We start from the raw sequence: 15,291 nt of genomic DNA, 5'->3' as shown, positions 1-15,291 counted from the left end.
ATGTCGAAAGCTGGAAATTAATAGCAAGTGTTGAGACCCAGGCAGCTGCAAGCTGTCACGTGTGGCGGGTGGGGCGGGGCTGGTTTGGGGGTGGTAGGGGGAAGGTATAAAAGAAACAGCGATTGAACCCTGAAGGCACGATGCACACAGAGGACGACTGGAAGAGAACTACCATCAACAGAACACAGCAAGCGACTGTGTCACAGTCCCGCGGTGGGCACCGCCGGGATTTGGAGGATAAGATTGTCGACTATCACCTTGTTAGGTTTTACGTCATTGTATTGGATGTAAACCATTTAATAATATATGTTGTGCTTATTTCTAATAGACCTGTACCCAGCGTGGTTTGTTGTGGTCATGGACATAATTCCCACAATGTATACACCCTCGCTGATACAATGTTACCAAACATGCATCCTGGTCATTACAGCAGTGACTATACTTCATTGGCTAAAAAGCAATCTGGCACATCCTGAGCTCATGAAAAGCATTATCGAAATGCAAGTCTTTCTTTCATTAATCAGCATATTGTCTAATTCTTGCAGGGTTTTACTGTTAGCTCTTGTTACACTGTTATCTCCATATTCGAATGTAATCTCCCAGTTCCAATTTTATCACAGCAATCTACATATCTTTGCTTTTCCTGAAGTAAAGCTTTACTCAGTAGTGACATTGTGATCAAAGATAGGGTCAGCAACCGCAGAGTTTAAAACATTTCTGAGCGGCTTAAACAAAAGAAAATACTGTAAATGTTGGAAATTTGATATATATAAAAAAAGGCTAGTAATACTCAGCAGGTCAGGCAGGATGTGTGGATTGAAACAGAGTTAATATATCAGATGGATGACCTGATGAAAGGTCGCTGATCTGAAATGTTAACGCTTTTCCTCTCTCCACAGACACTGCTCGACCTGCTGAGTATTTCTCGCATTTTCAGATTTAATTCTCATCTATTCATATTGTTCAAGTATAGTTCCTATATTAGCTCTTCTGCCTTTGACCCTTGTTAAAAAAACAATGAAAAACATCCATATTCTTATACTGGGTGGAGAAAATGCGTTGCTGCTATCTGTGAAGTCTGTGCATGTGCAGGAAGCAGACTGACAAGTACGTCACCAAGCAAAGAATCACAGGTTATCAGCTGTAATTATCAGTCTGCTGCACCAGCAGCGAATTAAAGTACTGAGACAGCCACTGCTTCCAGTGTGAGACATCACTGATCAATGCTATGTCTTCATCTCAGTTCTATTCAGTTGGCATTGCTCCATTTTATCACGGAAAGAAGAGATGGTGTAAACATAATCACTTCCTAACAGGAAGAACAAGCCTTACTGTCCATTGAGATTTTTGTCCAGATTCCATTGCTATAACCCAGTGCTCAAGCTCCCGTGCCATTGAACACCGTAGTTCATAAATTGCAGCTGGAGGCTTCACGAAGGCGGATGCCTCTGACGGAAAACATTTTTACAAAAGTACCTGGTGGTCCCGGAGGAATGAATACTTCTGCTCCGAGACCTCGATGCACAGCCCAGCGCAGATGACCACGCATTCCATGAACATGGAGTAGTTTCATTGATAGGAATGGTGAGTTCCGTTTGTATGGAGCTCCCATTACTTTCAGTGAGAATACCCCACAGAACACAGAAACACAACACATAAATACAAAAATCACCACAAACATTTAAAATTAATTGAAATTGAAATAAATTAAATGTTTTAGAAACATTTTTTTTTGATTTTTTTTATTCATTGGGGGCTTTATTGCTTTAATGCTGCAATATTTCCAGATATCCACTATTCTATGTGATGAAGTGATTTTGACCTGATCCTTGAGCTGTCTAGCTATAATTCTAAAGTTGTTCCCCGGATTCTCAACACCCCCAACAAAGCGAAGATGTTATCTCTATCCAACCTACGAGGTCCTATGATTATCTTAACCACTTCAGTTAGATCACAATCTATTCTGTTATGCTCAAATGAAAACAAGTATTTTCTATGCAACCAGTTCCCTTAAGTTAACCCTTTAGACCCGGTATCATTTTGGTCAACCTGCCCTGGAATGCCTCAAATGAAAATATGTAATTCCTGAGGTGCAGTGCGCATCACACAAGATGGAGTGGCGGGCTGTATGATGTCAGCGCGGACCACGCTAGGGCCATCCTTGAGCTGATGCGGGAGTAGGCAGAATAAAAACGATTGCGGCCCACAGCGCTGACACCTTCCCTTTAAGGAATGCCCTGAGAGCAGCAGTCCATCATACTCGAATCCCAGGAAGCTGGTGTTGACATCAACTCACGCCTGCCTCGCGGTCAGCAGGGCAATTCCACAGCGGGGCATTAAGGGGCCAGCGCAGATTGGTGATGGGTCGCCGCACATGGCAATGACGTCATCGCTGGTTTCACGCTGGTTCATGGCGCTAACCGCTGAAGCGGTAGCGCCCAGCCGCCGAGGTGAAAAGTGTCGAGTGCTTCCGGGCAATGAGAAGGGTCAACATCGCCCCTAAATTGTTTTTTGTTCGTAAAAACCAGTTTTGTATAATTAAATCAGGAAACTGCTATTGTGTGATGGATTGCATGCCCCACCGCCCCCTCCGCCCGCAATGGAGTTCCGAAACAAGAAGATGTTAAACTCATCCTTCTGTTTTCTACATTGCATTGCTGATCTAATTTTCTAAACGATGCAAATCATGTTAATGAAGGAGCCATCATCAAAATTTTGTGACGCAAATACATCAATCTTTTGAAACAATTTACAATTTATACCTGCTCTCTTATTTTCGGCATCTATATATGTTCTCGTCTGATATATGTAATTAAATGTAGATAAAATTTTATCATGAGAGAAATTGTACAATTTTTTCAAATACAGTTCGGGAAGACATTTACGTGAAAGCAGATAGAAACAATCGGATAACAATAATGCAACAGGCATGCAATTAGGGGGATAGATAAAGGAATGGATAAGTATACAGGGCATGTTATATCAGAAAAATGTCAATTTTAATAAAAGGAAAGAAATATAGATTAGTAGGTGTTAGGGAAAATGACCCTCAGTCAAAATAAAAAGATCGTAAAGAAAAATTGACCTCAAAGACGATTATATATGCGGGTTCTTTACATAAACTTGATTCAAACGAAAATACGAACAATGATGCAGGCAAAGATCTGGTACATCGAGCCTGTCCCACAAAATTGCGATATCTTGCGTATCACAACATATAAATTCCACCCATCGGAAACCAGTTGATCTCCTGGGAAAGCTGTTTAAAACCAGCGTAAATTGGGAAAGAAAACTCTGGGAAATTCTTCTCCGACACATCTAGGCGATCGAATCTAGTCCAGGAGATCACCATAGCCTTGAATTCCCCGCAGTACTAACTCTGTAATACCTGAGCTCCGACCCAGCCGGAAACAAATTCAGCTTTCACTTGAAGGAACTCACTGCGTCTGTATCCAATACATCGTCCGGCAGCTTGTTCCAGAGGTCTACTATTGGCTGGTGAAAGAACCACCTCCTGACGTCGAATCGAGATCTTGCACCACACAACTTAAATTTGTGCCCCCCTGGTCCTGCTTCTCCTATTGAATTGAAATGAACTGAAAGCTGGAACATCATCGACTCCCTTAATTATCTTATAAACCCCAATCAGATCCCCCCTAATCTACGCTGCTATAAAGCAAGGAGTCCCTACTCATTTAGAATATCTTGCTAACCATGATGTTTTCAACCTGGAATTAGTGCAGTAGCCCTCTTCTACGTGCATTCCAAAGCCTCAAAATCGCCCACCATGTGAGGAGACCAAAACTGGACACAGCATTCCAGGTGCAGCCTGATAAATGTCGTGCACAAGGACAAAACTGCACACCCCGTATTATACTCAATTATCCAAAGGATACACTGCCGCAGCCTATTTTCTCTTGCTATCATGACATTGCTAATCTACCTTAAAGGATGTATGCACTATAATGGCCAAAACGCTTCCTATCTCCACCATATTTAATAGCTTTCGCTGGAGTGTCAATGAATGTTGAGCATTTGCATCGCCCACGTGCATAACATGGCACTTCTCAAAGTTGTGCATCATTTTCCAGTCTTCAGCCTAATCTTCCAACACATTAAGATCTGCGTGAAGTAGCAGAGCATCTTCTATAGTTCTAAGACATACACATTCCTTTGTGTCATCTGCAAATCTTCAAATTGTGCCCCTAAATCCAGATCATTAATAATAACAGTAAAAAGCAACTGTCCCAAAACTGATCCCTGAGGGACACCATGGTGACCAGTCTCCAAATAGATCCATATCCATCTATAACGATTCTTCGCCTGCGACCTGCCAGCCAGTTCTAATGCAAACCCCATATATTATCACTAATACCAGATGCTGCGATCTTGTAGATAAGCCTTTGTGCGGTATCTTATCTAAAGCTTTGTGGAAATCTAAGAAGACAATGTCTACTGGGCTTCCCTCATGCAACAACTTTGCAACTTTTTCAAAAATTACAAATAGATTTGTGAGGCATGACCTAAGTGTTATGAAGCCAGGTCGGCTGTCGATGACATGTCCCTCCTTACACATGCATTCATATATTGCTTCCATTAGGATTTCTTCATGCATCTTAGTCATTACTGATGTTAAGCTGATGGTATTATAGTTACCCGGGTCACTCTTGTCACTTTTTTTAAAAATAGAGACTACATTAGCCTCCTTTCAGTCTGTAGGAACCATTCCACAGTGCAGTGAGCTGTTAAATATACAGGCCAGAGGCTCTCACAACACATGACCCTTCTCCCAGGGTACCCTTTGTTGTGGATATCATCTGGCCAGTTTACTCTATCTATTTTCATGCTATTAATTCTTCCTGATACGATATGCTTATCTATGTTACTGTTACGAACAAACAAGTATTATCCTTCATTTATATAGCAGTAGCAAAGCGAATAAATAACAATATCTAAGTTGGATATCCAAGCCAAAGCTTGCAGTATAACAGTCTGGATATATTGTAGGCTGCCTGTGAATTTCCTCTGATGGCAGTGCTCAATGACGGGCACCTGCATCTGATTAGGAACTCCACAGTCGCATGATGGGGATGCTTTAATCGTCCATCTATGGAACAGGTGGCAGCATCTACAATGACCTGTTCGGAGGCGTTTGATGCTTGTCCACTGTTTGCAAGGAAGATTTGATGCATCAGGTTGTGCTGTAGGATCGTGTATACAGAATGCATTGAATATGTTGCAGTTATTCGAAGCATCTTATCGTTGGTTACCAAGTCTGAGGGGAGATCGCTGAAAGGAATTGCCGACTGTCCACATGGGCTTTCTAGATTTGAGATGGATTGGTGTTAGTTTGTTGAAGTCTACCTGGAGTGGCATGTCTTTCTCGGTGTAGTAGTTGTGTTCTCAGGAAACTGCAGATTCGCTATGTAGGTGTGGTGTTACGATGTTTGCAAACATGAGCAGCCAAGGTGTTGCTGTCAGTATAATTGTACCGATGATAATTCTCATAGTGGGGTTCAGCTGGACAACAACGGATTTGACATGCGGACTTCATAGCCATGCTGGAGAGCAGTACTCCGCTGTAGAATACACCAGGGTGAGTGCTGCTGTACAGAGGGTTTCAGTATATGTTCTCCATGTGGATCCGGGAAGCTTCTGGATCAAGTTGGCTCTACCCTTTCGTTTCCACCCAACATTCTGGAGACGTTTTCTATATCATAGGATGCGATCAAGCATGACTCCTAAATCGGAGGGATTTTTTGGCAAGGTTTACCTCTGCGTCGCAAAAGGAGCTATTCAAAGATTGGTTTGCTTGTTGCGTGTTGAAGTTGAATGTCGAGGTTATGATTTTCTTTGCGCATTTGGGCGGAGTTGCCATCGACAGTACTGGGCCTCCATCCTCTCCAAATCACTGGTCAGGATTTCTTCCGTGATGGACAGAGTCGTGCTTTACATGGCCAAGCAATGTAATCAGCGTATATAAACTTGTGAGACTCTGTTTTGGGAAGATCACTGGTGTAAACGTTCAATAACATGGGTGCCAGCACAGAACCCTGTGGGAGTCCGTTGTTCAATGACTTGTATCTTTCTACTGGGTGTGACAGTACACAAGGAAATGTCGGTTGCGAAGCATTAGCAATATGAAGCTCAAATTTTGGTGCATCATCTTCAAGGGTGAAGACTACTGCACTACAGTACTAATTCAATATTTCTTTTCATACCTAGTGACTCCTTTCTAACCTGTCCTTGTACAACCTGCTGTGGTCCAGTAGAGATTTTGATAGTTCCCTCACTCTTCACATGACTACAAATGCTCTTCCCATTACTGCCACAGTTGTCTAGAATCAATTTTTCTATTAGCCTCATGAACTAATACCATCCACCTTTCCTTTATTGTCCCTTGTATTCAACCCTGTTTAGTTGAGAATTAACTGTTTTTAATTTATAGAAACGTTTCTGTCTACATCTTATTTAACTGTGTACATAGCAAGCCAGCCACCTTGACATTTTGTTACCACATGTCGTTTTTTGAGTTTGGGTACAAACTTTCTGCATCGGTCTCATCAACATCGAGGAGCGTTAGCCAATTTACCCATTGAAAGTCTTCTGACATTTTGAAACGTTTGCTCTTCTGCAATCCGTTACAAGATGCAGGTTCTCAGTACCAACATCTCTGCAAGTCAATTGGATCTGTATCTTCCTCTTCTTTCTGATACAACCCCCACAGTCGTGGATAACTTGCTTCCACACTAAGATGAATTCTAAGGTGACTAATGAGACCAATGTGGGATTTATAGACTCTGTCACAGGTGGGGAAGATGGTGGTTGCAGTGAAATGTGGGCGGGGTGATTGATTTATCATATGCTCCTTCAGCTGTATGTACTCTGCTTCCGTGTGCTGCCGACAAGGAGACTCGAAGTGTTCAATGCCTTCTCGGATTCTTCTCCTCCACTTCAATCGGTCTTAGGCTCGGAATTACTAAGAGTCGGTGGGGATGTTACTTTTTTTCAATGAAGCTTTGAGGGTGTCTTTGAAGCGATTCTTATGTCCTCCTGGTGTTCACTTGCCGTTGTGTACCTCAGATTAGAGTGCTTGTTTCAGGGGTCTAGTATCGGGCATATGGACAATGTGGCCGGCACATCGATGCTGATCGACCATGGTCAATGCCTTGATGATGGCGATCTTGGCATGAGAGAGAATGCGGATGTTGGTGCGCCAACCTTGGCAATGAATTTTCAGGATTTTTTAGCAGTGCTTTGACGTGCTTACCGCACATAGTTCATGTCTCTGAAGCATATAGGATGGCGGCATTCACTACTGCTCTATAGACAGTAACATTGTTGCATTGTTTGAGTTCCAGGTCTTCGAGCACTCTTTTCCTCAGGCGACCGAAGGTTGGTACAAGTCTAAAGGTGTCAAGCAAGGCACCAGCACTCTTTTCAATCTTTTTCGCTGCTATGCTTCATCTCACCTTTAAAAATCCCCTCGCTGGTGCGGAGTTAATGTTCAGTACATGCAGAAAATTGTTCAACCTTAGGCGCCTTTTGTATAGATCCTAGGTGTTTCCATCCTATGTCATTGAATTACAGTGTGCAGTTGAAGCTTGTGTTTGCATTTAGGATAAGGGTTAGGTTCGTTAAAGGGGAGAAAAAGCAACAAACCTGAGGACTGGGAGAAATTTAGAATTCAACAGAGGAGGACGAAGGGTTTAATTAAGAGGGGGGAATAGAGTACGAGACAAAGCTTGCATGGAACATAAAAACTGACTACAAAAGCTTCTATAAATATGTGAAGAGAAAAATATTAGTGAAGACAACCTTAGATCCCTTTCAGTCGGATTCAGGTGAAATTATCATGACGAACAAAGAAATGGCAGACCAATTGAAGAAATACTTCGGATTTGTCTTCACGAAGGAAAACACAAATAACCTTCCGAAAGTACTGGGGATACTTTCGAGTGAGACGGAGAAACTGAAGGATATCCTTATTAGGAATGAAATTGTGTTATGTAAATTGATGAGATTGAAGGCCGATAAATCCACGGGGCCTGATAGTCTGCATCCCAGAATAATAAGGAAGTTGCCCAAGAAACAGTGAATGCATTGGTAAACATTTTCCAACAGTCTATCGAATCTGGATCAGTTCCTCTGGACTGGAGGGGAGCTAATGTCACACCACATTTTTTTTTAAAAGCGGGGAGAGAGAAAACGGAAGTTATAGACTGGTTAGCCTGAGATCAGCAGTGGAAAAATGTTCGATGAAATAGCAGCGCATTTGGAAAGCAGTGACAGGATTGGTCCAGTCAGCATGGATTTATTAAAGGGAAATCATGCTTGACAAATCTTCTGTAATTTTTTGAGCATGTAACTAGCAGAGCGGACAATGGAGAATCACTGCGTGTGATGTATTTCAAAATACTTTTGACAAGGTCCTGCACAAGTGAATGGTGTGCAAACTCAAAGCGCATGGTACTGGGGGTAATGTACTGATGTGGATAGAGAACTAGTTGGCAGACAGGAAGCAGAGAGTCGGGTAAACGGGACCTTTCCAGAATGGGAAGCAGTGACTAGTGCAGTGCCGCAGGGCTCAGTGCGAGGATCCCAGCTCTTTACAATATACATTAACGATTTAGATGAAGGAATTGAGTGTAATATCTCCAGGTTTGCAGATGGCACTACATTGGGTAGAGGTGTGAGTTGTGAGGAGGACGCTAAGAGGCTGCAGGTTGACGTGGATGGGTAGTTGCGTGGGCAAATGCATGGCAGATACAGTATAATGTGGATAAAAGTGAGGTTATCCATTTGGGGGGCAAAAACACGAAGGCAAAATATTACCCGAATGGCGGCAGATTAGGAAAAGGGGAGGTGCAAAGAGACCTGGGTGTCATGGTTCATCATTCATTGAAAGTTGGCATGCAGGTACAGCAGGCAGTGAAGAAGGCAAATGGTAACTTGGCCTTCATAACTGCGGGATTTCTGTACTGGAGCAGGGAGGTCTTACTGCAGTTGAACAGGGCCTTAGTGAGGCCTCACCTGGAATAATGTGTTCAGTTGTGGTCTCCTAAACTGAGGAAGGACGTTCTTGCCATTGAGGGAATGCAGCGAAGGTTCATCAGACTGATTCCAGGGATGGCTGGACTGTCATGTGAGGAGAGACTGTATCAACTGGGCCTTTATCACTGGAGTTTAGAACTATGAGAGGGGATCTCATCGAACCGTATAAGATTCTGACGGGACTGAACAGGTTAGATGCGGGAAGAATGTTCCCGATGTTGGGGAAGTCAAGAACCAGGGGACATAGTCTTTGGATAAGGGGTAGGCCATTTAGAACCGAGATGAGAAGAAACTTCTTCACTCAGTGAGTTGTTCACCTTTGCAATTCCCTGCCGCAGAGAGTTGTTGATGCCAGTCATTGGATATTTTCAAGAGGGAGTTATATATGGCCCTTAAAGCTAAGGGGATCAAGGGGTATGAAGAGAAAGCATGAAAAGGTTGCTGAGGGAATGATCAGCCATGATCTTATTGAATGGCGGTGCAGCCTCGAAGGGCCTAATGGCCTACTCCTGCACCTATTTTCTATGTTTTTATGTTTCTTTGATTTCTCCTGCAGCAGACAGCAAGGAAATTCCGCTATAATTACTGCAGTCGGATTTGTCACCCTTCTTGAAGATTGTCAGGATTACACCCTCTCTGCGATCCCCTGACATGCTCTTCTCCTTCAAGATAACAGAGATTAGTTCATGGTCTCGTGCCATGAGTACTTCTCAAACCACACTTTAGTACCTCAATGGGGATTTCATCTGCTCCGGACCCTTCTTTTTTTTTCAATTTCCCCAAACGTTCAAAATGGGTTGGATGGTATAAATAATTAGAAACAATTAGATCGCAAATTTACGATTAGATGAGCAAATGACAATCTGCAAAATCAAATGGCAATTTGGTTTGGGGTAAGTGTAATGATTTGGGTTGGTGTGGGGAGCTTGCAAGAAAAGGGACCTTGTTTGAAGTGGCAATACTATTGCTTTTTTTTTAAATTCGTAGCCAATCGTTCCAATTCTTTGTCAAATCACAAACGCCAGAGGTCACCTTGCACACGCCAAGGATCACTCTGCGCCAATGCTCTTAGCCAAAAGGCCTAGAGCCACTGCACCGTTCCTGGAAGTACTGCAATACCAGGTTCGTGCCATGGAGGTGGGTGGGTCAGGTCCCCCACACACCTCCGTGGAGTTGGATGGGTCAAGCCACCCCATCCACCTCCTCAAATTTCAGGCAGTGAGCGAAGACGACCGCGGCAGGACTTGAACCTGCACTATTCTGATAATTTTGTGGTTTGTGATCGAAGTCAGACGCCTTACCCATTAGGCCACGCGGCCTCTGACTAACGCAGTCCCCCACTACCACAAATTTTGCAGTCGAGTATCCCGCATTTGGGGATATCGCAGGCTTCAGCACACCCGAAGTGCAATGGGTTAGCCTCGTCCTGAGAGAACCACCTTCTTGATCATGGTTACTCACCTGCCAGGTAAGTATTGCTACCTGCTGATGATAAACTGATGCAAGTATTTAAAGTGGAATCAGTGTGCCTGATGCACGATAGTATACACCTGGAATTTGTGAACTATCTGATGATGTTAGTGAGGTGAAAAGAAGGGATTGGATTTGGCAAATAATTCAAGCATCTGATTAACTAGAGCTCATTCATGACATCAAATTACTGGGAGTTACCATAGACCCAGAGCTGGCGATTCCTGAGCCTGATAGTTCCATCTTTAACCTTGTTTTTCGCAATCCCCAATTAGTGTCCGCAGAGCTAACTTTGCTCATTGATTTCGAAAGAACAGGCTTAAGGGTGTTTATTGGATTGCCTGTCCCTAATGAACGCCCTAATGTAACTCTGGTGCCTCAACGGAGAATTTTCTCTTGTATAAATCAGGGCTGCTTTCAATGCGTTGCTTCACTACATCAGCAGGAGCCTTGCTCCCAACCGTTGTTCCATTTCGTTTAAAATGGGTTTAGCAGACGGCACAGTGATTTGCTATCCGATTCTTGCAATTATCGGCATTCCTGGTAAGTAAAGACGCGCAACTGTTAATTTTGGATGGCCATTCTTTGAATGCATTGTTTTATTTTCCATTTCTACATGCTGTTTGTCTCCACATCTTTGTTCCTAGATTGCCAAGTTTCTGGTGGCAGATTACTGAACCGGAGTATCTTACTTTTCCTTATTTACTTTAACATGACAACTTTTGTGATATCGTCGTCATTACAATCGGCCGTCTACCATCGGAAAGGTCCTTGTTCTCTGAATGTAAAGGTCGCAGGATATCGATACCATCGGCGAATTTAACACGCCTTTTGATAAATGTTGCCCATCCAGAGTCCCAGGACGTTCCTCCAGACGGCCATCCACTTGAAGCTGTTGGAATTTTTTTAGCATTGACCACATCACTTAACCGCTTCACTGTTGGCCAAAATTCGATCCAGTTTCCTTAATTGCAGTAGAAGGTATTAGGGCTTGACCTGACATACCGTAATGTTACGACCATCGATGAAAGTAAGCAACAAATGCACATTGCCGATATATGAAAGGTCTGCAGTTTGCTCGTAGTGGGGTAACATGAGCCAAACTGGCCAGGTGGGAACCCACCGGATCGGGTGGACCGCTGCTTCTAAACCTGCACACTATTTTAATCCGGTGACTTTATTAAACAGTAAAATCAGGCGAGGTGTAAAGCGAGCCTTCCATCCAATCTTGTTGTTTCCCGAAGGGCGGGTAAGATGAAGCTTGCCTCGGTACCCCATCAATGTTAACAAATGATGAGCCAGAAACGGAGCCTTCACCTGTTTTTTGTACCAAGGGTTGAAACAAGATATTTGTTTTCAATAGGCCGATGTGTCCAATATATGGGACAATATTTACTGTCAGGGTCTCAGATTGTGATCCATAGATTAATTTAAACCAGAGTATTTTATGTCACAGAAGGAGGACATTCGTCCCATCGTCTTGGTACCCGCTGGAAAATAGCTATCCAATCTAATCCCTCTTTCCAGTTCGAGGTCCGTAGCCAACTACATATCAAGTCCTTATAAATGTGATGAGGGATTTCTGCCTCGACCACCATATGAGGCAGTGAGTTCCAGACCCCCATCACCCTCTGGGTGAAAAAGGTTCTCTAAATTCGCCTCTAATCGTTCTAAGATTACAATTAAGTCCTTTCCCCTGTTCATTGATCCATCCGAGAAGGGAAATAGATCCTTTCTATCCACTGTATCTTGGTCCCTCATCAATTACACACCTCACTTCAATCTCTCCTCAGACTCCTCTATTCTAAAGTAAACAACCCCGACCAGTCCAATCTTTACTCATTGCTAAAATGTTCCAGTCTCAGCAACATCCTCGTCAATCTCAACTGTAACTTCTCTGATGCAATCGTATCTTTCCTGAAATGTGGTTACCAGAACTGTAAGCAGTAAGCCAATGACTTAAAGTAGAAACAATTCAAGACAAACGCAGGATGGACCCTACACAGTGAGTGTGGAGAGACCAGTAACACTTATGGAATCATGTAACAATCTCCCGGACTGACTATTGCTAACCACGCAATTAACCTGAGCTGTCATTTCAGAACATAGATCAATTTCTTTGCTAACTCTCTTGTTTTCCACTTTCTTGCAGCGAACCTGATGTCGATTGTCATCCTGTCCCGGGGAACGTGCGGTCTCACCAAAGGAATCACTCGTTACATGGTAACCATGGCCATAGCAGATATGATGGTCTGTGTCTTTAATATAACTATAAATAATATCCTGAGTTATCATTTCCTAGATTCATTCTTGATGTATACCAATGTTTGTCGTTTTAGTGCATTGATACAAGTATTCAGCGTCCAACTCTCTGTCTGTTCAACAGTATCGTTCACCTTTGACCGCTACGTATCCATTTGTTGTCCGAAACTGAAGTTAAATTATTGCACCCACAGAAATGCCACTGTGGTTCTAACAATCGTGGGTGTGCTCAGCTTTCTGATAAACATTCCAGTTTATTTCCGGTATGAGTCCTACTATCTTGTTGGGGATATAGAGTGCGGCTGTCGGACAGTAACGGAATATGGTTCTTCCCCGGCATGGATAGCTTACAAATGGATCCTGAATCTCTCAGTCACATTAGTGCCATTCCCTTTTCTGTTGCTGTTAAATTTCCTCACTGCCAGGTACATCTTAATAGCCAGTCGAGCTCCCAGAGCCCTGAAGAAATGCAGCAATGGCGACAGCAGCAGTGATCCCGAGATGAAGAACCGAAGAACATCCATCATTCTGCTCTTCACTGTATCTGGGAGCTTTATTTTATTGTGGACGCCAGTTGTGATAATTGACATCTGCTTCAAGCTCACGGAAACTATTACATGGGAAGGTCCAAACTCGCTTTATTTGGCGATTAAAATCACGCTCTTTTTGATGTACGCCAGCACCTGTACAAACACCTGTGTTTATGCGTTGACCCAGAGGAAATTCCGGGAGGAGATTAAGAACATTGTGAAATATCCATTTTCTTTCATTATTAAATTATGTGAACAATATGAGTACTCGGAATCGATCATTGCCCATTAGCTCGGTCACTCGATCATTTAGGTTCGCATGGACTGCGAACCTGGAACTTGTCTTTGGCCAGGAATCTTCTTGACTGATCCGCCGCATCCCCGGGAAATGGGATTCTGCGGGTGGAGTGTTGGGCTTCATGCCCAGTGAATGACCGTGAAATTCTTACACCTGGTAAAAGCAGAGATAAACCCTGTTTTTTCCAGCGTAAGAGTTTACGTCAATATATATTTTCTTCAACCATTTAAACACTAAAATGCCATTAAATATGGTAAGGTTACTTTTTAGCCCATTTAAAAATTAATATTTATTTTTCAAAAGATTAAATTTATTGAAGCTGTTTAATTAATTGGCACTTTAATTAATTTTAAATATATAACTTTTTTATTTATTTGATGTGTACATGTTTTTTGGGAGTATTGTCCTTCATGCATATGAGTTTTCTGTGCAGACATCTTAGGAGGTACATCGTATCAACAATAACTTGCTTCCATGCAAAAAACGGATGAGTTCACAGGTTTTTTAATGTAGGATCTGACATTCCAAGTCCAGCACTACAACCTGAAGGGTGGAAGAGCCCTGTTCGTGGAATTTTTTAACGTGAGGTGGCCGTTCCACTCCAGCCACCACATGGGCTTTACAAAGCTCAGTCTTGGTCCAGTGGCAAGCATTAGCCAAGACGACTGGAGACCAGCCTTGCGACATTGACCTAGTGCGTGCACATATCACAGTGTGGGCTGTCCCGTCATGCCCCTGGACTCTCGGCCATGAACACTCACGACTCTCCTGTGCCCTGATCATGTCCCACTACAATCTCTCGCTGCTCATTTGGCCGACCTTGCCGTTCCTCTGCTACTTGCTACCCCTCGTCCTGTACCTGCTGATGGAAGGAGCGGAGGTTTCTGTACATATCGAATCCGCCAACCCGCCCCATATTCAGGAATAGCGATCCGCCTACTTACATTCATTGGGTTGCCCATGTGATTCCATGGATGCTGGCGAACCACCAACATTCCCGAGATTCATGTGCCTCTCTCCGCATGTTCCTGTAGAAGCCCAGGAGAATGAGTGACCATGGAACCCGAGCTGCCAGATGGGCGCGATTTTGCTTCATGGAACGGAGGCATTTCCAGGCAGGAAGCCTTCGACAGCAAATTCAAGGCCAATAAATATGCTGGGTAACATTGGGTGGCGTTTCGAACCACGGGCGTAATTTTAATCTAATTAGTTAAATTAGAAGGAGCATTTATTTCACATTGCGATATCAGAGCCACAGAGGAAAGATTTCCTAAAGGTACATTGGATAAATTTCCACCTTTATGGCCTGGCAGAAAGCGGACTATTTCCATTGAAGCAAAATCGGGCGCTCAGTAAAGCGATGGAGAGACTTGATACTGTCAGTTTGCCAGCTCGTGATTAATGTAAACATTCAGTCTTGAATGTGATGATATCTGATACACAATGAAAGATAAATATGCAGTGAAATTATAAGACAATTTTTCAACAAATATGGCTCAGATTTTTCGGGAGATCAGCACACAAGGTCTTCAGTGGGTCAGGTGGGAAATTATCATTTATCTGTCAGCAGATCTCGACCCTGCTATCAAGCCGCCGGCACGCTACATGCCCAGAATTCGGGTCTGTCAGGGCTGAACAGACCGACACGCACTGGCGTGAAGGAAATTCAATTCATTT

The 15,291-nt window shown here is 43.2% G+C and overlaps 1 protein-coding gene and 2 non-coding genes across 3 annotated transcripts; 1 reads left to right on the top strand and 2 right to left on the bottom strand.

Moving 5' to 3' along the window:
- Nucleotides 1-10,283: 10,283 nt before the first annotated feature.
- On the bottom strand, nt 10,284-10,373 carry trnar-ucg (transfer RNA arginine (anticodon UCG)). Its single transcript is given in 2 exon segments — nt 10,284-10,319; nt 10,337-10,373. It is a non-coding gene; the product is annotated as a tRNA-Arg (tRNA).
- Nucleotides 10,359-10,530, bottom strand: LOC139230739 (U1 spliceosomal RNA). Its single transcript, XR_011587970.1, has one exon. It is a non-coding gene; the product is annotated as a U1 spliceosomal RNA (small nuclear RNA).
- A 2,223-nt stretch (nt 10,531-12,753) lies between these two features.
- Nucleotides 12,754-13,608, top strand: LOC139230159 (mu-type opioid receptor-like). Its single transcript, XM_070862000.1, has one exon. The coding sequence runs from the start codon at nt 12,754-12,756 to the stop codon at nt 13,606-13,608; it is 855 nt and encodes a 284-aa protein (XP_070718101.1).
- The last annotated feature ends 1,683 nt before the right edge of the window (nt 13,609-15,291 follow it).

Source organism: Pristiophorus japonicus, chromosome 19 (assembly GCF_044704955.1).
Source record: "Pristiophorus japonicus isolate sPriJap1 chromosome 19, sPriJap1.hap1, whole genome shotgun sequence".
Classification (NCBI taxonomy): Eukaryota; Metazoa; Chordata; class Chondrichthyes; family Pristiophoridae; genus Pristiophorus; species Pristiophorus japonicus.
This window is presented reverse-complemented; position numbering and strand designations above follow the sequence as displayed.